We start from the raw sequence: 22,166 nt of genomic DNA, 5'->3' as shown, positions 1-22,166 counted from the left end.
TTAATAAGGAATTGGAATCCCTTGTTAAAGGGAAGAGGGTAGCCTATGTAAAGATGAGGCGTGAATGTTCAATTGGGGCGATTGAGAGTTATAAGGTAGCCAGGAAGGATCTGAAGAGAGCTAAGAGCAGCAAGGAGGGGACACGAAAAGTCCTTAGTTGGTAGGATTAGGGAAAACCCAAAGACTTTCTATAGGTATGTCAGGAATAAAAGAATGACTAGGGTAGGAATAGGTCCTGTCAAGGATAGTAGTGGGAAGTTGCGTGTGGAGGCTGAAGAGACACTGAATGAATACTTTTCGTCAGTATTCACTCGGGAACAGGACATTGTTGCCGATGTGAATACTGAGTCACAATTAATTAGAATGGACGGCTTTGAGGTATGTAGGGAAGAGGTGTTGGAAATTCTGGTAAGGGTGAAAATAGATAAGTCCCCTGGGCCTGATGGCATTTATCCTAGGATTCTCTGGGAAGCAAGGGAGGAGATTGCAGAGCCATTGGCCTTGATTTTTATGTCCTCGTCTACTGGAATAGTGCCAGAAGAATGGAGGATAACAAATGTGGTTCCCTTGTTCAAGAAGGGGAGTAGGGATAACCCTAGTAACTATAGGCCGGTGAGCCTCACTTCTGTTGTGGGCAAAGTCTTAGAGAGAATTGTAAGGGATAGGATTTATGAACATCTGGATAGGAATAATGTAATCAAGGATAGTCAGCATGGTTTTGTGAAGGGCAGATCGTGCCTCACAAACCTTATTGAATTCTTCGAGAAGGTGACTAAGGAGGTGGACCAGGGTAAATCCGCAGATGTGGTGTATATGGATTTTAGCAAGGCGTTTGATAAGGTTCCCCATGGTAGGCTACTGCAAAAAATACGGAGGTATGGCATTGAGGGTGAGTTGGAGGTTTGGATTAGGAATTGACTGGCTGAAAGAAGACAGAGGGTAGTAGTTGATGGTAAAGGTTCATCTTGGAGCGCAGTTACTAGCGGTGTTCCACAAGGATCTGTTTTGGGACCATTGCTGTTTGTCATTTTTATAAATGACCTGGAGGAGGGGCTAGAAGGTTGAGTGAGCAAGTTTGCGGATGATACGAAAGTCGGTGGAGTTGTTGACAGTGAGGAAGGATGTGTCAGGTTACAGCAGGATATAGATAAGCTGTAGAGCTGGGCAGAAATGTGGCAAATGGAGTTCAATGTAGCTAAGTGTGAGGTGATTCACTTTGGTAAGAGTAACAAGAAGATGGGGTACTGGGCTAATGGTCGGATACTTGGTGGTGTAGATGAGCAGAGGGATCTTGGTGTCCATGTACACAGATCTCTGAAAGTTGCCACCCAGGTAAGTAGTGCAGTGAAGAAGGCATATGGCATACTGGCTTTTATTGGTAGAGGAATTGAGTTCCGGAGTCCTGAGGTCATGTTGCAGTTGTATAAGACTCTGGTGCAGCCGCATCTGGAGTATTGTGTGCAGTTTTGGTCGCCATACTATAGGAAGGATGTGGAGGCACTGGAACGGGTGCAGAAGAGGTTTACCAGGATGTTGCCTGGTATGGTAGGAAGATCATATGAGGAAAGGCTGAGGCACTTAGGGATGTTTTCATTGGAGAAAAGAAGGTTTAGGGGTGACTTGATAGAGGTGTACAAGATGATTAGGGGTTTAGATAGGGTTGACCATGAGAACCTTTTTCCACGTATGGAGTCAGCTATTACGAGGGGGCATAGTTTTAAATTAAGGGGTGGTAGGTATAGGACAGATGTTAGGGGTAGGTTCTTTACTCAGCGAGTCGTGAGTTCATGGAATGCCCTGCCAGGAGCAGTGTTGGACTCTTCCTCTTTATGGGCATTGGATAGGCATATGGAGGATATTGGACTAGTGTAGTTTAGGTGGGCTTGGATCAGCGCAACATCGAGGGCCAAAGGGCCTGTTCTGCGCTGTATTTTTCTATGTTCTGTGTTCTATATTTATGCATTTGCACAATTTGCAGATTTTGTACAGCGCCTTCAGGGAGAAGCTAGGGAAATTGAATCACCTTTGGCCTGTCTTGCTGTCTTCCTATTTACATTTAAGCATTGAGAATGCCTTGAGGCACATATCACATTCGCAACTCAGTACTAGCAAATTCAACACTGTATCCAATGATCAGAGGAACTGAAAACGGTTATTAATTTTCTTTGCTGAGGTACTTAAGCGAGTACTATGGGGTTTGACAAGAATAACAACATATATCAGTTTGAACAGCTGTTTTGTATGGTAAGGGTGAGTGCACAATGAAGCATGACACATACTCATGAATTTCTGATAGAAGACACACATGGCCTAGTTCAGTGCTCATCTAAATTAAGTCTTTTATATTTTTCATTGATTCTTTAATTTCTCTCCATAGCTTAAAGAGGAACAACAAAAGGCTCTTGTGCGAAGAGATTTTGAGCTGCAGAGCCTGAATTTGCAAACCAGACTTGAGCAGAAATTCTGGAGTCAAGAGAAAAACCTGTTTGTGAAGGAAGCAGATCAATTCAAACAAAACCTCTTCCTTCTCTACATGAAACTGAAATGGTTCCTGAAACACTGGAAATGTGGCAAGAAGATGGATAATGATGGTGATGATTTACTAGAGGTGCAGTATTCAACATTTTTAACAGATCTGTTAGTCTGGCCCACTATTGTCTATTTGAGGACTCAAAACAATAAAGTAGTGCAGAGTTAAATGTATAAAATAGCTGCAATGAGCACATGTTAATGGAAATAAATTCATCTGATTAGTATATGTATGTAAAATGCATATACATTAGAACTTCAGAGTAGATTGCAGGAACAATGTATAAGACTCATGGTCTTATTAGGCACATGGTCTTGGAAAGTTTCAGCAAGTAAGAGGCAATCTTATTGAAACATAGAAGATGCTGAGGAGGTTTGAAACACTGAGGACTTGGCTCGTTGAAAAACAGTCATCTCAATATCAAAACTCTGAAGCAAAGACCATTGCATTGCCTTTCCACTTGTTTTCTATTTCCACCAATAATCTGTTTTCCCTTTTGTTTTGTGTGTGTGCGTGTGTGAAGAGGAATTAATAAGGAGATTAGAGTTATAGTTAGTAGTGTTATATACCAAGAGTTGATATCTGTTTCTATCAGTGGGTTGTAATAATTTTTAGAATTGAACATTTGTGTACCAAAACTAAAAATTCACTGTTGTTGTGCACACTGTGACCATGAATGAAATTTAGAGAAACATTTCTTGTGCTTCAATGCATTTGGCAGGTTAACAGTGTGAAAGATTTATATTTGCTTATTGAAGAGGAGGAGCTGACCCCTCGCCAAGTGGACAATAAGACTGTGAAAACAGATGACCAATCTCACAATATCCTTGAGGAGGCTTTGACTGTTCCAGTGGAGAAATCTCCTCCTACATCATGTGCAAAGCAGGTATGCCATTGTTTAAATAGCCAATTACTGCATTGCTTCTGGATATTCATATCTGTTTCATACTGTCTGAAATAAGTTGCCAAAACAACTGTCTATTAAAGTACAAGATTTATCTCAATTAAAGACTTTACTCGAGAGATTTCTGAATTAAGTAATTATTCAGTGTTACCATCACAATTTTTATACTCTTTTCAAGTATAATATATCATTATGGTGATAGACTCATTTGCAAGATTTTTATATTGTTAAAAAGTGTGTGTGTGTAAAGACACACTGGAACTTTAACCTGTTTAAGCTGCAGAATACTAGATCATTGCACCATCTGAGTGACATCTGTGCAGTGGACATCTTTGGTGGGTTATCATTTGATTACCATTTACCTAAGTGGTTTAAATTGTTTTGCATGCCTTTTTGCTACTACATCATTTTCTTTTGACGATGTCACCAAATTTTAAAATTTGCATTTAACTTTAGAATTCAAATGATTTGCATGGATTAGCAACAGCAGAAGTCCGGCCATTGATTCCTGTGAGAGTCAGTCTGTTTGCCCCATCTGCTGTTGTACCTTTCGCAAGTATTTCTTGGCCATTTTGGTATTGTATTTTTTAGTTTGATTCCATGGCTAGCTTTTTGCGTTACTGTGTTAAATTCAATTTCTGCCTGAATAGATTTACAGCAACAATTTTCTGCATAATTGAATCCTTCCTTACCCTGTTACCCTTCTACTGAATTTCTGGGGAGGTAAGGTAAACTTGATGCGGAAATTTGCCAAATATTTTCTGGAAGAAGAAATGATTTAAATATGGTTCTTTCAAAGATCCATTCTTAAGTGTATGTTGTTTGTTGTTATTATGGTGTTGTTGTAACTTGGCATATGTCTTTTTTTTAAAAGAAGGCCAATTTATAATAACAATTGTTAAACTAAAGTGAGACAATATTACTGATATTTCTGTTTCATCAATCTATTGGTATTTGTCAAGCTCAGAATTAATTGTCAATTTTGTTAGGGTGACATCCATTACAGCAAGGATTTTCATGTTGCTTTTTAACAATGATATTGTATGCTTGGTTTATATTTTGCAGTCAAATGAATATAGTAGAGTTGTGGGAGACATTAAAATGATTTTAAAGGACCTTTGCACAGAACTAAAGGAGGAAAGAAGGCGAACAAATGATCTTCAACACGAGTTTGCAAACGCCAAGTCAGCCTGGGAGATAGAAAAAGTGGAGCTCAAAAGTCGTGTTGCACAAGTAAGCAGAATTTGAGGCAGTTATTCGGTGTCAGCAATAATTCACAGTTATCCTTAGCATATTGTCACTAGTCCCAGGCTAGATTGTGCTCTTTAATATCAAAGGGTATTAAGGTACATTTGTAGCATTGTGTTAAGGTTCATTTAGTGCTATACTTCAATCTTCTCCCTGCAACCCTGCACACTCTTCATTTTAAGATAATGGTCTAATTCTGTTTTGAAAATTCACTGGAACCTGCCTGCATCACACAGTCTGACAGTGTGATTCAGAATTTAACTACCTGCTTTGTGAAGAATCTTTTTGCTTCTTTTACCAATTACTTTAAATCTGTGCCCTCTTGTTTTTAATTCTTTCATGAGTGAGATTTGTTTCTTTCAGATCACTCATGAGAAAGGTAGTGACATAGTGGCGGTGGTGTCACTGGACTAGTAATCCAGAGTCCTGGACTATTGCTGTGGGAATATTGGTTCAGATTCCACCACAGCAAACTATGAAGTTTGAATTTAATGAATGAATCTGAAAACCATGGAACCATTAACAATTGTTAAAGCCCAAATCCCCTTTAGGAAAGGACATTTGACCAATTAGGCCTAGTCTGCCACATGTATGACTCCAGATCAACAGCACTGTATTGAATCTTATTTGACCTCTGAGCCTGCCTTCAAGCCAGTCAACTGAAGGCCAATTAGGGATGGACAATAAATACTGGCTTTGCCAGTGACGCCAATATCCCCTGGAAAAATGTGAAGAAACCTTGCTGTTTAGACCCCTCATGATTTTGAACACATTTACCAAATGCACTGTCAGTCTTTTCTTCAAGGAAACCGTTCTGAATTCTCCAATCTAATGTCACAACTGAGGTTCCTCAGCCCTGGAACCATTCACATGAACTTTTATACAGCCTCTCTAATTGCTTCATATTCTTCCTAGAGCAAGACTCCTGGAACTGGACACAGTACTCCAGCCGCGGATATCCTATTGTCTTATACAAGTTCAACATAATCTCTTTGTTATTGTACACTGCACCTATTGATAGAGTGCAGGATGTGTATACTTTGTACACATTTCTTTTAACCTGTCCAGCTATCTTCAATGACTTGTGTACTTACCATTTAAGTTTCTCTGCTTCTATAACCAACTGAGTTGGTATCTCTGTTCTTTGTACCAAAATTAACCACTTCGCTCTTTTTGTATTAAAGTTTACTTGCCACTTGTCCACACATTGTGCCATCCTGTATATACAATTTTGAAGTTATGCATTACACTCCTGACATTTCACAATGTTTTCATTTTGAATCATTGGCATATTTTGAAATTATGCACATGTGCATCAAATCTGATTCATCAAGTTACATAGGCAACAGACTAGTGATGCTATCTTCAGACTGTTAATTTACAGATCCAGGAAAGGTTCGGGGGGGACAGGTTTGATCCTGCTGTGGCAGATGGTGAATTGGAATTCAATAAAAGATCCAGGATTAAGAATCTAATGATGACCATTAATCCATTGTTGATTGTCAGGAAAACCCTGGTTCACTGATGTCCTACAGAGAAGGAAGCTGCCATCCTTACCTGGTGTGGCCTAGATGACCCAGCAATGTGGTTGACTCTTAATTGCCCTCTGGACAATTTAGGGATGGCCTAGCCAGTGACACCCACATCCCATAGATGAATGGACTTTTTAAAAAAAAATCAAGATACTGTGAACAGTTTTAGACCCTTTATCTAACGAAATGTAGATTGGCGTTGGAGCCAGTCCAGAAAAGAGTCACTAGGTTGATTCTAGGTATGGAGTGATTGCCTTATGAGGAGCGATCGATGGGCTTGTATTCATTGGAGTTTAGAAGAATGAGAGGAGACTTTATTGAAACATAAAAAATTCTTAGTAAGCTTGACAGAGTAGATTTAGGAGGTGTTCTGTATTGGTCATCGTACCTCATATGTAAATGCCTTGGGAGGCTGTTCAGAGAAGGTTTTATAAACTAATAACTGAAATGGGAAGATTTCTTTCTATTCACTCCTAAGACACCGGCATTGCTGTCTGGCCTAGCATTTATTGCCTGTTCCTAGTTTCCCTAGAGAAGGTGATGGTGAGCTGCCTTCTTGGACTGCTACAGACGATGTGCTGTAAGGAGACTAACAATGCCAAGGGAGTGCCAGGATTTTGACTCAATATCACTAAAGGAACAGTGATGTATTTCCGAGTCAGGTTGGTGAGTGGTTTAGTGGGGAACTTGGGCTAGTGATGGTCCCATGTATCTGCTGTCATTGTCTTTCTGGATATTATTAATCATGGGTTTGGAAGGTACTGTCTAAGGATCTTTTGAATTTCTGAAGTGCATCTTGTACCATTCACAAGATGCACTGGAGAAATTGACCAAATATCCTGAGACAAATTGTTTAGTGAGGCAAGGTTGGACAGAGCCTATTCTATCAAAGTCCTTCATGGTTTTATAGATGTTTGTTAGGTCACTCCTCAGACTTTGCTTTACTAGTGAAAAGAGATCCAGTCTGTCCACCTTTTCCTGATCAGTATGACTTCACAATTCTTCTGTTAATCTTGACTTTGTCACACATAGCAGAGTGGTATTATGGACTAGACTAAACCAAAAAATATATCAAGGAGATAACTGAGACCCTGAGTTTTTAACTTTCTTAAAGGCACGTGTTCCAAATATGATTTAATTGGTCAAACTACTAGGCTTTAAGCAAATTACACTTTATTTCTTACGCTACAGTTAAAAGACAAACCAAAAAGAAGAATTGAAATAATTTAAACTCTCTTAAAATACTTAATTTAAAATAAGTATTATTTAACTACTACTCATCAACAGTTTCAACATAGAGGCAGTCTGTAAATACGTTTGCCGCAAAGGCAAATCCAGAAAACCAGAATTCCCTTACTTGTTATCTCCTCTAGTCCAGCAGAAATGAAAAACCAAAAAAATGAATCTAAGAGCAGAGAGAAAACTCCCGGGTTTTTTTGCCATTGCAGAAAGAGAGCTGTATCCACCAGCCTCCAATCCAAAAATTCCAACTTCAACAACTAAAGCAAAATTCTAGGTCTGTGTGAGTCTGACTCCACCTACTCATGTTTCCTTTATCCAATTTTTTAAAAATATTAAGCTATTTACTCTGCTTTCCATTGAGAAGACACCTCAGCACCTGATTGACAACATCCTCCCTCAAGGGAACCAGCACAGAGTAAGTCCTTCTTAAAGGCATAAAGAATACAGCATGGAAACAGACCTTTCAGTCCAACCCATCCATACCAACCAGATATCCCAATCCAATCTAGTCCCACCTGTCAGCACCCGGCCCGTATCCCTCCAAACCCTTCCTATTCATATACCCATTCAAATACCTCTTAAATGTTGCAATTGTATCAGCCTCCACCACTTCACCTGGCAGCTCATTCTGTACACGTACCACTCTGTGTGAAAACGTTGCCCCTTAGCTCTCTTTTGTATCTTTCCCCTCTTACCCTAAATCTATGCCCTCTAGTTCTGGACTCCCCGACCACAGGGAAAAGACTTTGCCTATTTACCCTATCCTTGCCCTTCATAATCTTGTAAACTTCTGTAAGATTGCCCCTCAGCCTCCGACACACCAGGGAAAACAGCCACAGCCTGTTAAGCCTCTCCGGATACCTCAAATCCTCCAACCCTGACAACATCCTTGTAAATCTTTTCTGAACCCTTTCAAGTTTCACAACATCTTTCCGATAGGAAGGAGACCAGAATTGCATACAATATTCTAACAGTGGCCTAACCAATGTCCTGTACAGACACAACATGACCTCACAACTCCTATACTCCATACTCTGACCAAGAAAGGAAAGCATACCAAATGCCTTCTTCACTATCCTATCTACCAGTGGCTCTACTTTCAAGGAACTATGAACCTGCACTCCAGGATCTCTTTGTGCAACAATACTCCCTAGGACCTTACCATTAAGTATATAAGTCCTGCTAAGATTTGCTTTTCCAAAATGCAGCACTTTGCATTTATCTGAATTAAACTCCATCTGCCACTTCTCAGCCCATTGGCCCATCTGGTCAAGATCCTGGTGTAATCTGAGGTAACCCTCTTTGTTGTCCACTACACCTCCAATTTTGGTATCATAGAACATAGAACATAGAACAATACAGCACAGAACAGGCCCTTCAGCCCACGATGTTGTGCCGAACTTCTAACCTAGATTAAGCACCTATCCATGTACCTATCCAAATGCCGCTTAAAGGTCGCCAATGATTCTGACTCTACCACTCCCACGGGCAGCGCATTCCATGCCCCCACCACTCTCTGGGTAAAGAACCCACCCCTGACATCTCCCCTATACCTTCCACCCTTCACCTTAAATTTATGTCCCCTTGTAACACTCTGTTGTACCCGGGGAAAAAGTTTCTGTCTACTCTATCTATTCCTCTGATCATCTTATAAACCTCTATCAAGTCACCCCTCATCCTTCGCCGTTCCAACGAGAAAAGGCCGAGAACTCTCAACCTATCCTCATATGACCTACTCTCCATTCCAGGCAACATCCTGGTAAATCTTATCTGCACCCTCTCCAAAGCTTCCACATCTTTCCTAAAGTGAGGCGACCAGAACTGCACACAGTACTCCAACTGTGGCCTAACCAAAGTCCTGTACAGCTGCAACATCACTTCACGACTCTTGAATTCAATCCCTCTGCTAATGAACGATAATACTCCATAGGCCTTCTTACAAACTCTATCCACCTGAGTGGCAACCTTCAAAGATCTATGTACATAGACCCCAAGATCCCTCTGTTCCTCCACCTGACTAAGAACCCTACCATTAACCATGTATTCCGCATTCTTATTTGTTCTTCCAAAATGGACAACCTCACACTTGGCAGGGTTGAACTCCATCTGCCACTCCTCAGCCCAGCTCTGCATCATATCTAAGTCCCTCTGCAGCCGACAACAGCCCTCTTCACTGTCCACAACTCCACCTATCTTCGTATCATCTGCAAATTTACTGACCCACCCTTCGACTCCCTCATCTAAGTCATTAATAAAAATTACAAACAGCAGAGGACCCAGAACTGATCCCTGCGGAACTCCACTTGTAACTGGGCTCCAGGCTGAATATTTACCATCTACCACCACTCTCTGCCTTCGACCGGTTAGCTAGTTTTCTATCCAATTGGCCAAATTTCCCTCTATCCCATGCCTCCTGACTTTCCGCATAAGCCTACCATGGGGAACCTACTGATGTTAGGGGTAGGTTCTTCACTCAGCGAGTCGTAAGATCATGGAATGCCCTGCCAGTAGCAGTAGTGGACTCTCCCTCTTTATGGGTATTTAAGCGGGCATTGGATAGGTATATGGAGGATAGTGGGTTAGTGTAGGTTAGGTGGGCTTTGATCGGCGCAACATCGAGGGCCGAAGGGCCTGTACTGCGCTGTATTGTTCTATGTTCTATGTTCTAAATGCCTTACTAAAATCCATGTACACTACATCCACTGCTCTACCCTCATCCACATGCTTGGTCACCTCCTCAAAGAATTCAATAAGACTTGTAAGGCAAGACCTACCCTTCACAAATCCGTGCTGGCTGTCCCTAATCAAGCAGTGTCTTTCCAGATACTCGTAAATCCTATCCCTCAGTACCCTTTCCATTACTTTGCCTACCACAGAAGTAAGACTAACTGGCCTGTAATTCCCGGGGTTATCCCTATTCCCTTTTTTGAACAGGGGCACAACATTCGCTACTCTCCAGTCCCCTGGTACCACCCCCGTTGCCAGTGAAGACGAGAAGATCATTGCCAACGGTACTGCAATTTCCTCTCTTGCTTCCCACATAATCCTAGGATATATCCCGTCAGGCCCGGGGGACTTGTCTATCCTCAAGTTGTTCAAAATGTCCAACACATCTTCCTTCCTAACAGGTATCTCTTCTAGCTTATCAGTCCGTTTCACACTCTCCTCTTCAACAATACGGTCCCTCTCGTTCGTAAATACTGAAGAGAAGTACTTGTTCAAGACCTCTCCTATCTCTTCCGACTCAATACACAGTCTCCCACCACTGTCCTTGATCGGACCTACCCTCGTTCTCGTCATTCTCAGGTTTCTCACATACGCATAGAATGCCTTGGGGTTATCCTTGATCCTATCCGCCAAGGATTTTTCATGCCCTCTCTTAGCTCTCCTAATCCCTTTCTTCAGGTCCCTTCTGGCTATCCTGTATCCCTCCACTGCTCTGTCTGAACCCTGTTTCCTCAACCTTATGTAAGCCTCCTTCTTCCTCTTTACTAGACATTCAACCTCCCTCGTCAACCAAGGCTCCCTCACACGACCATTTCTTTCCTGCCTGATCGGTACATACATATCAAGGACACGTCGTATCTGCTCCTTGAAAAAGTTCCACATTTCCACCACATCCTTCCCTGACAGCCTATGCTCCCAACGTATGCTCCTCAAATCCTGTCTTACAGCATCGTAATTACCCTTCCCCCAATTGTAAAAACTTCCTTGTTGTGCGCACCTATCTCTCTCCATAACCAAGGTGAAAGTCACAGAATTGTGGTCACCATCACCAAAATGTTCACCCACTAACAAGCCCACCACTTGTCCCGGTTCATTACCGAGTACCAAATCCAATATGGCCTCCCCTCTGGTTGGACACTCTACATACTGCGTTAGAAAAGCTTCCTGGACACACTGCACAAACACCGCCCCATCCAATCTACTTGATCTAAAGAGCTTCCAATCAATATTTGGGAAGTTGAAGTCGCCCATGACTACGACCCTGTGGCTTCTGCACCTTTCCAAAATCTGTTTCCCAATTAGTTTCTCCACATCTCTGCTGCTATTGGGGGGTCTATAATAAACACCCAACAAGGTGACTGCACCTTTCCTATTTCTGACTTCAGCCCATACTACCTCCAGAGGCAGATCCCCCTCAAACTTCCTTTCTGCAGCCGTTATACCATTTCTAATTAGCAATGCCACCCCCCCCCCCCCTCCTTTTTTACCACCCTCCCTAATCTTACTGAAACATCTGTAACCAGGAACCTCCAACAGCCATTCCTGTCCCTCATCTATCCATGTTTCCGTGATGGCCACAACATCGTAGTCCCAGGTACCGATCCACGCCTTAAGTTCACCCACCTTATTTCTGATACTCCTTGCATTGAAGTATACGCACTTGAGCCCATCTCTGTGTCCGCAAGTAGTCCCTGTCAGTGCTCCCTTCTCCACAGCCTCCCTACAGTCTTGGGCATCCTGACACACAGCTAGCTTAGTTGCTGGACTACAAGTCCGGATCCCATCCCCCTGCCAAATTATTTAAACCCCCCCGAAGAGTGCTAGCAAACCTACCCCCCAGGATATTGGTGCCCTTCTGGTTCAGGTGCAACCCGTCCTGTTTATACAGGTCCCACCTTCCCCAGAATGCAGTCCAATTGTCCAAATATCTGAAGCCCTCCCTCCTACACCATCCTTGCAGCCACGTGTTCAACTGCACTCTCTCCCTATTCTTTGCCTCTCTGTCACGTGGCACTGGCAACAACCCAGAGATGACAACTCTGTCTGTCCTAGCTTTTAGCTTCAAGCCTAACTCCTTGAGCTCTTGAATGACCTCACCACCCCTCTTCCTACCTATGTCATTGGTGCCAATGTGTACCACGACTTCTGGCTGCACACCCTCCCCCTTAAGGATTCTGAAGACACGGTCCGAGATGTCTCGGACCCTAGCACCCGGGAGGCAACAAACCATCCGAGAGTCTCGCCCATGTCCACAGAACCGCCTGTCCGTCCCTCTAACTAGAGAGTCCCCTATAACTAGCGCTCTCCTCTTCTCCCCCTTTCCCTTCTGAGTCTCAGAGCCACAGACCCCTTCACTGCAGCTTACACCTGCAAGGCTGTCCCCCCCAACAGTTTCCAAAGCTGTATACTTATTTTTTAGGGGAACGACCACAGGGGAACCCTGCACTGCCTGCTTCTTCCCCTTCCCACCTCTAACTATTACCCAGCTACCTCTGTTCTCCGGCGTAACTATGTCCCTGTAGCTTCTATCGATCACCCTCTCAGCCTCTCGAATAATCCTCAGCTCATCCAGCTCCAGTTCCAGTTCCCTAACTCGTTCGGTGAGGAACAGGATCTGACTGCATTTCCTGCAGACGAAGTCGGCAGGAGTATCGGTGGTCACCCCTACCTCAAACATCCTGCAGGAGGAACATTCCACCGCCTGCGCTGCCATGACTGTACACTTTGTCTCCAAAAACAAGAACACTGAGTCAATAACCTGTGGACTTTAAAGTTAGGTTAGAGGAGGAGGGTGGGAGGGAGGCCCTACGAAAGTAGGACCTGGGGTCTAGAACACACCCACTCAAATACTAATCACTTGCCTTCCCGCCCAGCTATGCGCTCCAACCTTACTTCCACTGCCCGCTACAGGTAAGTAATTTTGAAACAAACTGTCTTACCTTAGCTGTAGTCTCCCGGGTTCGCTTTTCCTCGGCCGCTGCTCCCACTCAAATGACCGTTGGTGATTAAAGGGTGAGTATTTATACTCACCGTTCTCCTTCCAGGCTGCCCCTCTGTTTGCCGTCACTTCCTCTGCTGCTCCCGCTCTTTTTGTGAAGAGAGAGAGAAAAAAAAACACCGCTGCCCGCTACAGGTAAGTAATTTTGAAACAAACTGTCTTACCTTAGCTGTAGTCTCCCGGGTTCGCTTTTCCTCGGCTGCTGCTCCCACTCAAATGACCGTTGGTGATTAAAGGGTGAGTATTTATACTCCCCCTTCTCCTTCCCGGCTGCCCCTCTGTTTGCCGTCACTTCCTCTGCTGCTCATCTACAAACTTACTAACTATACCTCTTATACTCACATCCAAATCACTTATGTAAATGACAAAAAGTAGAGGACCCAGCACCGATCCTTGTGGCACTCCACTGGTCACAGGCCTCCAGTCTGAAAAACAACCCTCCACCACCACCCTCTGTCTTCTACCTTTGAGCCAGGACTGTATCCAAATAGCTAGTTCTCCCTCTGTTCCGTGAGATCTAACCTTGCTAACCAGTCTCCCATGGGGAATCTTGTTGAACGCCTTACTGAAGTCCATAGTGGCTTCATGTCTTTTTCATGAGGCCAGGTTTCCATTTCCCCATGGAGGTGTGAATCAGGTGACAAAATGCTGCATTTATTTACTTTTATTGAACAAACAAATTTTCTGTCTTTTCAACCCAAACCCATCCCACTTTCTAATGACCTGTTCACAGGTCAGCAATATCTTGGTGCAATACCCATGTGCTTCTTTCAGGATCGGGATTCCCACTTTGAGGAATACACAAAAATTGCCAACACCAATACCCCTGTCGCCAAACACATGCACCATCATTCATGAGTGCTGGCGTGGGTTATGAAATCCCGATCAAAGCACACCTCCCCAAGGTTCATGTACACTGAGACATACCCACCGAAAGCATCTGAAAGGCAAGTGTAAAATATTTTGGCAGCTGCAGATTAAGGTGTGTTTTTAGTATGGTGATTTATCATAGGCATCAGTCCTGCAAAGATACATTGCCCCTAACATTGAGTGACATTGTGTACGCATTGCATGACGATGCTTTTTTTAATTGAATATATTAGAAATATCTTGTCAGGCTCTACCATTATGATTTCTACAGTGATTTAAATTGGCTGGCAACTCTTCCAATCTATAACATAGAACCTTACTTTTGAAAGCTATAAAAGAAAATTGAACCCCTGCTCTTCTCCATTGTTAAAATTCCTAGTGAACCAATGTGCTGAATGTTAGAGTTTTAAATCTTAGCTGAAACGTTGCTGCAAGTGCAAGTAAATGATGGTACAGCAAGGAGTACAGGGACCTGAGTAAACAGAGCAGCATCTGTTTACCTCCTTGAGCAATCAAATCAAATGATTGTGAAATAAACAGAGCAGGAACTGAGAAGAAATGTGAATTGGAGTAAATGAATTCAATGTCAAATCAAACACCATGAGAAATGAAAAGTGGGAAAGATTGAATGAAGAGTGTTGAAATGAAAACGAGACAGAAGAGAAATATAAAATAAAAATTTATATTTTTCTTTTAAGCACCACTTTATTGAGTCATACTTCATATTCAAACTTTGAATGGTGTGAAGTTGCATTTCTATGTAATTCAGTTGGTAAATGTGAATTATCATGTTTAACCACACATCTGACCCTCAAGGTTGCTGCACCTCATAAGGAGAAATAATGTTGAGTAGCATTAAACGTGAATTTGAGAAAAAAATCTGGCCCCATCTCTCTCAGAGCATCACAGCTTTTTGTGGCAGCCAAGTATGCAGTAATTCAGTGGTGTGAAGTTGCTATAGAATATTAGAATAACTTAAGTCATGTAGTTTAATATTACAGGCATGTTGCCACTTGTGGATTGCAACACTTAATACAATAATGAGCTAATATTCAGGATGAGAGTTCAAATCTAAAATTACAAAACACTCATATATCTGTCCAAATGTTAAACTTCAAGAGGATCACTAAATTCTTTGACACTATTGTTTGTAAAACAAATAAAAACCACCTCCCTCCTTTATTTGCTTGCTAATGTCTGCATTACTTTACACCATGACATGCAGATGTTGGCTGATGTAACTGTAATTTACAGCTGTTTAGCTCAACATACCACGGTTTCCCTGGACTGACCTAGGGACACAGCTGCATGTTATGCCCTGGGAATTTCAATGCTGTGATTCAGAAGGAAATTTGTATGCTATGTACTGTCTCATGAACCTTACTGTGAGAAAATAATCCCCAAGAGACCGATATTGTTCATCTTTATGAAAATTCATTAATATTTGGGAATTTTCAGTTAGTATTTGCCAGAAATGGGAGTAAAAGTTGCATTTAAAAAGCACCTTACCACCTCCCCTTTCAATATCCAGCAGTACTGCATGCTGAGAGAGACAGTTCAGAAAATGTATTCCAAATTTGACCATAATTTGCTCAAGCAACACATCTGGCTTTATTCATAATGGCCTTCCATGTTTGTATATTGAACTTCTTTACATGGAAAGCTGATGAAAGTAAAAGAAGATATTTTCATAGTGAGACTGAAACAGGATATATCTGGGACCTGAGTGAACATGGCAAGCACATATGTATCTAGCGCACTGAAGGATTGTGAAATTTCACAGCAAAATAACTGAGAAGGAGTTGTAAATTAGAGTGAGTGAATCCAAAGTCAGATAGAGAAATAAAGTGAGGAAAAGTACAGTTGGATAGAGAGAGAACTGAAGAAAGAGACAACAGGACCCTTTTTATAAAAAAACATATTTTTAAAAAATATCTGGTAACGACAATTAAAAGTTGAGAAAATTAGATTCCACGCTTGTAATAGTAAAGTGTTGTTCCTATGAGGTGGTTTGACAGTAATTATCACTTATCACAAGATTAAAAGGCCATTATGAATAAAGCCAGATGTGTTGCTTGAGCAAATTATGGTCAAATTTGGAATACATTTTCTGAACTGGCTCTCTCAGCATGCAGTACTGCTGGATATTGAAAGGAGAGGTGGTAAGGTGCTTTTTAAATGCAACCTTTACTCCCATTTCTGGATTTCATATGGACAAGCCTTAACTTACTACTACAAGATTAGTTCACATCTACCACATACATACAACAGTTTTTAACAGTCCTTTTGAATAGCGAAGCAGATAGCAAAATGTTCTTTTCACACTGGAAATCGTGGAAGGGCACAGTTCAAAAGCATTGCTTGTATTTCTATGATGAGTGAACATTTATCCTCCTGAGATTCCCATAACTTCTGTGCATAGATGATGCTGAATACCATTAGCCACACCATTATTTCAACAGAAGATTCTGACCCCATTTTCTGCAGTGTGATTTAATAGTTCCTAAAGATGGAAACAAAATCTCAGAAAATAGAATACTGTAGAGTTTCTCAGATTCAGTTACCATGCCAACCAACTGATGTTTGACTATATCATTGTGAGTACAAAATGGCATGTTTTTATTTCATATTGGAGTGAACACTTATGATATCAGTAATTGTGTAGTTCTAGTGGGAGATGTAAAGAGGCTGTTACCACCACAATGATTCTGGGCAAAGGAAAGATATTTCCTATCAGAATGGAGATGCAAGATTATATCTTAACAACCACATTTTAGCTATTTAAATTCTAGCTAATTGAGTTTGCAGTAATATTGTACAGTCTAATTTTACTTCAATTAATCTTTGTATAATCATGTGATGTTTATATGAAAAAAATGTAAATTTTGCAAGACGTTAATAAACATAACCTCTCATCTCCATTTTGATAGAAGTTGACTATTTTTTCCTGTTCTCAGGATTTTTGTGGCATTGTCAGTGTTTCAGCTGCCCTTTCTCCCAAACAGTTTCAACAGAAAGTAACACATGTATCCATTGTGATGAATGGTAGGTAATATGTCATGGTTCTAACTCTTCTGGTATTTGGTAGTTAAGAGTCAAGAACTTAAGCATCCCCAGTTGTTCAAGAAATGTAATTGTAACAGGAAGCTCGAGTCTGAGTAGTACGTATGATATCGGATCAAGTTGCCAAGGCATGACTAAATCCTTATTAGTGGTTCTAAATGCATTTGTGATTCGGTCTCTTATGACTAATATATTGAACTCAGAATTTCAGTCTGAAGGGTAGACCGTAATTAACCACTGAAAAAAAGATCCATCCTATATTCAAAGTTTTATTATGGATGGTAGCTATCAATGAAGAAGTGCCTCTTGCTCGTAGTCCCATTTTAAAATGGTAATTTGCTTTTTTGTGATATTGTCATTTGGAACACAGGAAGAATAGGCTATTAAGTTAAGCTGTTCCATAATTCAATCAAATCATGGCTGATCTGCGACCTAACTCTCAAACCCACCTTTACCTTGTAACCTTTAACACCTTCAGGTAAAGGAACACAAATAATCTCAGTTCAAGTTAGTAATTGAGCATTAATTGCTGTTTACAGAATAGTTCCAAATAATTACCATTTTTCATATGTACAACAGTTTCTAAATTTCATTCATGAAAGAATACAGACATAGGCATTAGGTGTGGGAGTAGGCCATTTACCCTTCAACAAAATCATGGCTGATGTGATTGTGACCTCAACTCCACTTTCCCATTTACTATTGACTGTCTTGTTGATCAAGAAATGTATTTATCTCTGACGTAAAAATATTCAAAGACTGTTTGGGGAAGAAAGTTCCAAAGACACTGAAACATCCAATAGAATAATGTCCTCCTCATCGCTACCTTATTTGAGAATTCCTTTATTTTTAAACTCTGTCCCTTAGTTCTTATCTCTCCCAAAAGGGGAGGCAGCCTTTCAGCACCCACATCCTAGACTATAACCAGTGGAAGAGTAGGGTACTTTGGTAGAATTTATTTATTTCCTTTACTATCTTGAAAATTTCATTCAAATAACAATTTAACCTTCCATGTTACAGGGAGTAAACTCTCTTAGTTTAACCCGTGGAGTCTAGCTATCATTCTGTAAATTGATGTTACATTTCCAGCAAGGCCATTATATCCTTTCTAAGGTGTGGTACCCGGGATCTTTCATCACAGTACCTATTCTAGTCCTCCTAATATAAAGCCAGTCTTCTATTAACCATTTTATTTATTTTCAGCAGCTGTTCATGCCATTTTAATGCTTTAATTAACTGTAGCCCTAAATTTCTTTGAGCCTCTCCACTGTGTTTAGTTTCTCAGCCTATACAAATCAGCCTTTTCAGTTCTGTTTTAAAATAAATGGCCCTGTATTTCTTACATTGAAATAAATTTGTCACTGTTTTGCATATTCACTTGTCCTATGAACATTTCATATGCTCCACCCATTTTACTGTACTAACAGCAGATATGAATATGTGACTTTCTATTCCATCATCTAAGCTATTAATAAAGATACTGCATAATTGAGTCCTCAATACAAATCAATACAAGATACCACCAGTCACATCCTGCCAAAAAGGAGTACCCACCTATTATCTTTGTCTCCTGCTGCTCATTTGATTTCTTAACCAAAATCAATATTTTGTTTTCAATTCTGTCAGCTTACTCTTTAAAGTCTCTTATGAGATACTTTATCAAATGCCTAATGGAAGTCCATGTAACCGATATCTACAAACATTTCCTCACTACTACTTCAATACAGTTTTTTCAATCTAAAGGAATAGATGCTGAATCAAGAGAATTGTGCAAGATTATAGTTACAGCATCTGTCATGTTCTTACCTCTGAAATACAGGCATGGAAACTATATAGACCTGGTGAGCATAAATGAGCAAACTAAATAACCAGAAGCTGATAGAAAAAATAGAAATTGCTGGAGAAACTCATCACATCTGGCAGCATCTGTAGAGATAAAACAGAGTTAACATTTTGGGTCCAGTGACAGTTCTAAAGAAGTGTCACTGGACCCAGAAATGTGAACACATACTGCACACATATTCTGTTTGTCCAGCATTTTCGGTTTTGTGTCAGATTTCCAGCATCTGCAATTCTTTGTTTTAGCCATAAACTGGTTGATGCTGGATAAGAGCTGCTTAATAGTATTGTTGGCAACACTGTCCATCACTTTGCTACCAGATGAGGCTGACAGAGTAGAAATGGGGCAAACTTAATTTACTTCCTTTATCAGATTAAAGCATACCTGGGTCGTTTTCCACATCAGGTAGGTGCCACAAAAGAACCCTGGATGTGAGCTGGTAATTTCATTGCCATTTTGATCTGCTAATTTGCTTATCCCAATCTAGAAGAGGACTAAAATCCCATTCAGGCTTGCTTAATCTCTGGCATCGACCACTTTGAAGCTGCTGCCAGACAGATTACAGGCAATTCCCACGATTGTCATAAAGCCATTCCTCATTCGCATTCTACCAGGAAAGTCTCCACTGCCTGCTTATATCTTATTATACCCTCTCTTATTATTAACAAAAATCATTCTTAGTTACTCTTTGCACTCTACTATTTTCCCTAGAATTCTTGTAGACCCTTAGCTGGATATATTTAGTTCTTTGTTCTGACCATTTGTAACTGTGTCTCAGTAATTATTATTTTATCATGTCCACCTGGCTGAATTTACACCTACACTGTGTTCATTTAAACTCTCTTTGGGCTGCACCTGCTCTAATGATTTATTCACAAGGATCTTCTTTCTCTCAATTTGATTTTCACATATCTTGTAATGTTCCCTTTATCTGTTCTGCCTAAAACAGAATCTGAGATTGTTACTGTACTTTGTCTCCTTTTACAAGTTTTAACCAATACTTCTGCTACCTTTTTCAGCTGTACCCTTTCCCCATTTACTGTTTGTGTCCTCTCCATTCATTCCATTCATCCATTGCACTAGGAACCTCATCAAAGCCAAGTCCAAACAGATTCTGTCTCAATGGGACAGTTCCTTTCCTGACCCAATGTCCCATGAAGTGGAACCCTCCAACCCACACTATTCCTTCATCCAAGCGTCCAATTCCCTGATCTAGTCATTGTATCTGGGACATGGAGAGGGTGACCCACAGTTAATCAGTATCCTCACATCATCTAGTTTAATGATCTAGCTCCATAATTGCATTTCCTAGACTTTTGAGCAGCGTAACAAGAAGGATTGCAGCTGTATTATTGTTACTATTTCTGCTAATTTTTGTTTTTCTATTGGAAGCATGTAATCAGAGTAACTTTACAGAAAATGCATAACAGACTTGTGGAGATTCTAGATGAATTTTGAAGTAGACAGTTTGAAGCATATAAGCACAGTACTTAACCTATATTTTGTTAAAAAGAAAATCAATTGAAGTCATTTCAGAAATCCAAACATTAAATAATATGCATTTTCTGTAAGTGCAAGGAATACAGGAAAGTAATTGCTGGAGCTTGAGATCTAGCCAAGTCTAACCTGTTTACTTCCAATTTTATGACAAATGTTCAAAATCAGGCTATAAAAATATCAACAGTTGTAGCATTGTGGTTATGATACTGAAATAGTAATCACAAGATTAATGTTATGGAAAAAAGTTTGAACCATTAAATGGGCGGCACAGTGGCACAGTGGCACTGCTGCCTCACAGCACCAGAGACCCGGGTTCAATTCCCGCCTCAGGCGACTGACTGTGTGGAGTTTGCACATTCTCCCTGTGTCTGCGTGGGTTTCCTCCAGCTGCTCCGGTTTCCTCCCACAGTCCAAAGATGTGCAGGTTAGGTGAATTGGCCATGCTAAATTGCCCGTAGTGTTAGGTAAGGGGTAAATGTAGGGGTATGGGTGGGTTGCGCTCCGGCGGGTCGTTGTGGTCTTGTTGGGCCAAAGGGCCTGTTTCCACACTGTAATGTAATCTAATCTAAAAAAATCTGGAGCTTAAAAGTTACTGTCAGTCATGGTTTTTTTAGGGAAGGAAATCTGTCAGTTTTACATGGTCTGTCCTGTGTGCAACCAGACCACAGCAACATGGTTGACTCTTAAATAGACTTACAGGTCACTAGTTGTACCATTGAATGATGGGCAGTAAATGCCAGTTATGCCTGCATCCCATGAATAATACTCATTTCCCACAACAGCTGGAAGGTAGGGCTGGCAAAATGACATCTGAGAAAACTCCTGGTGATATGAAATCTGCTTTGAAATGGGAGAGAGAAGAACATCAACAACTCCTCGCAGAGTCGTACAGTGCAGTTATGGATCTAACACAGCAACTTCAAATCAGTGAAAAGAACTGGAGTCAAGAGAAATTAGAGTTACTGGACAGATTTAATAATGAGCGGAGCCACAGCGAGCAGCGTCTGAAGGAAATGCAGCATAAAATCAATCAGGTACATGCTAAACAACCACTTTGATGTGAATTAAATAATTTTAAGCCTGTAGTCCCACAGGTGCAAATGTTATGGTCTCCTCTTAAAAATAAAAAGTTCTTTGTGCAAGGCTTTCTTTTAACAAGTGTGCTGAGAAAGAGCACTTGCCTCCTCTTCAAAAGGTGAATGTTTGTTTGAGGGAAGTTGAACAATGGACCAGAAAGTCCTACACCACAAATGCCCATTTTCCTGACAGACCCCTCTCCTAGTATAATGCTGCTGTCTGAGATACTGTTTGAGATAGGATTCAGACAGCAGGGTTAGGATATTTAACCTAGATGATGATACGAAAGTCGGAGGAGTTGTAGACAGTGAGGAAGGATATGGCAGGTTACAGCGGGATATAGATAAGCTGCAGAGCTGGGCAGAAAGGTGGCAAATGGAGTTCAATGTAGCTAAGTGTGAGGTGATTCACTTTGGTAAGAGTAATAAAAAGATGGATTACTGGGCTAATGGTAGACTCCTTGGTAGTGTGGAAGAGCAGAGGGATCTTGGTGTCCATGTACACAGATCTCTGAAAGTTGCCACCCAGGTAAATAGTGCAGTGAAGAAGGCATATGGCGTACTGGCTTTTATTGGTAGAGGAATTGAGTTCCGGAGTCCTGAGGTCATGCTGCAGTTGTATAAGACTCTGGTGCG

At 41.0% G+C, this 22,166-nt stretch overlaps 1 protein-coding gene across 4 annotated transcripts in view; it reads left to right on the top strand.

The window, feature by feature from the left end:
• LOC140463093 (microtubule cross-linking factor 2-like) overlaps window positions 1-22,166 on the top strand; it is a 121,816-nt gene that overhangs the window by 75,858 nt on the left and 23,792 nt on the right. For 3 of the 4 annotated variants that reach the window (XM_072556807.1, XM_072556806.1, XM_072556805.1), the window contains 4 exons: window positions 2,378-2,608; window positions 3,252-3,416; window positions 4,500-4,667; window positions 21,237-21,488. In XM_072556807.1, the coding sequence (XP_072412908.1) occupies window positions 2,378-2,608; window positions 3,252-3,416; window positions 4,500-4,667; window positions 21,237-21,488 (816 nt within the window). The remainder of the gene's footprint in view (window positions 1-2,377; window positions 2,609-3,251; window positions 3,417-4,499; window positions 4,668-21,236; window positions 21,489-22,166) is intronic. The other variant, XM_072556808.1, reaches the window with a different exon arrangement.

Source organism: Chiloscyllium punctatum, chromosome 37 (assembly GCF_047496795.1).
Source record: "Chiloscyllium punctatum isolate Juve2018m chromosome 37, sChiPun1.3, whole genome shotgun sequence".
Lineage (NCBI taxonomy): Eukaryota > Metazoa > Chordata > Chondrichthyes > Orectolobiformes > Hemiscylliidae > Chiloscyllium > Chiloscyllium punctatum.
Note: the sequence above shows the minus strand (reverse complement) of the source record. Positions and strands in the feature narration are given on the sequence as shown.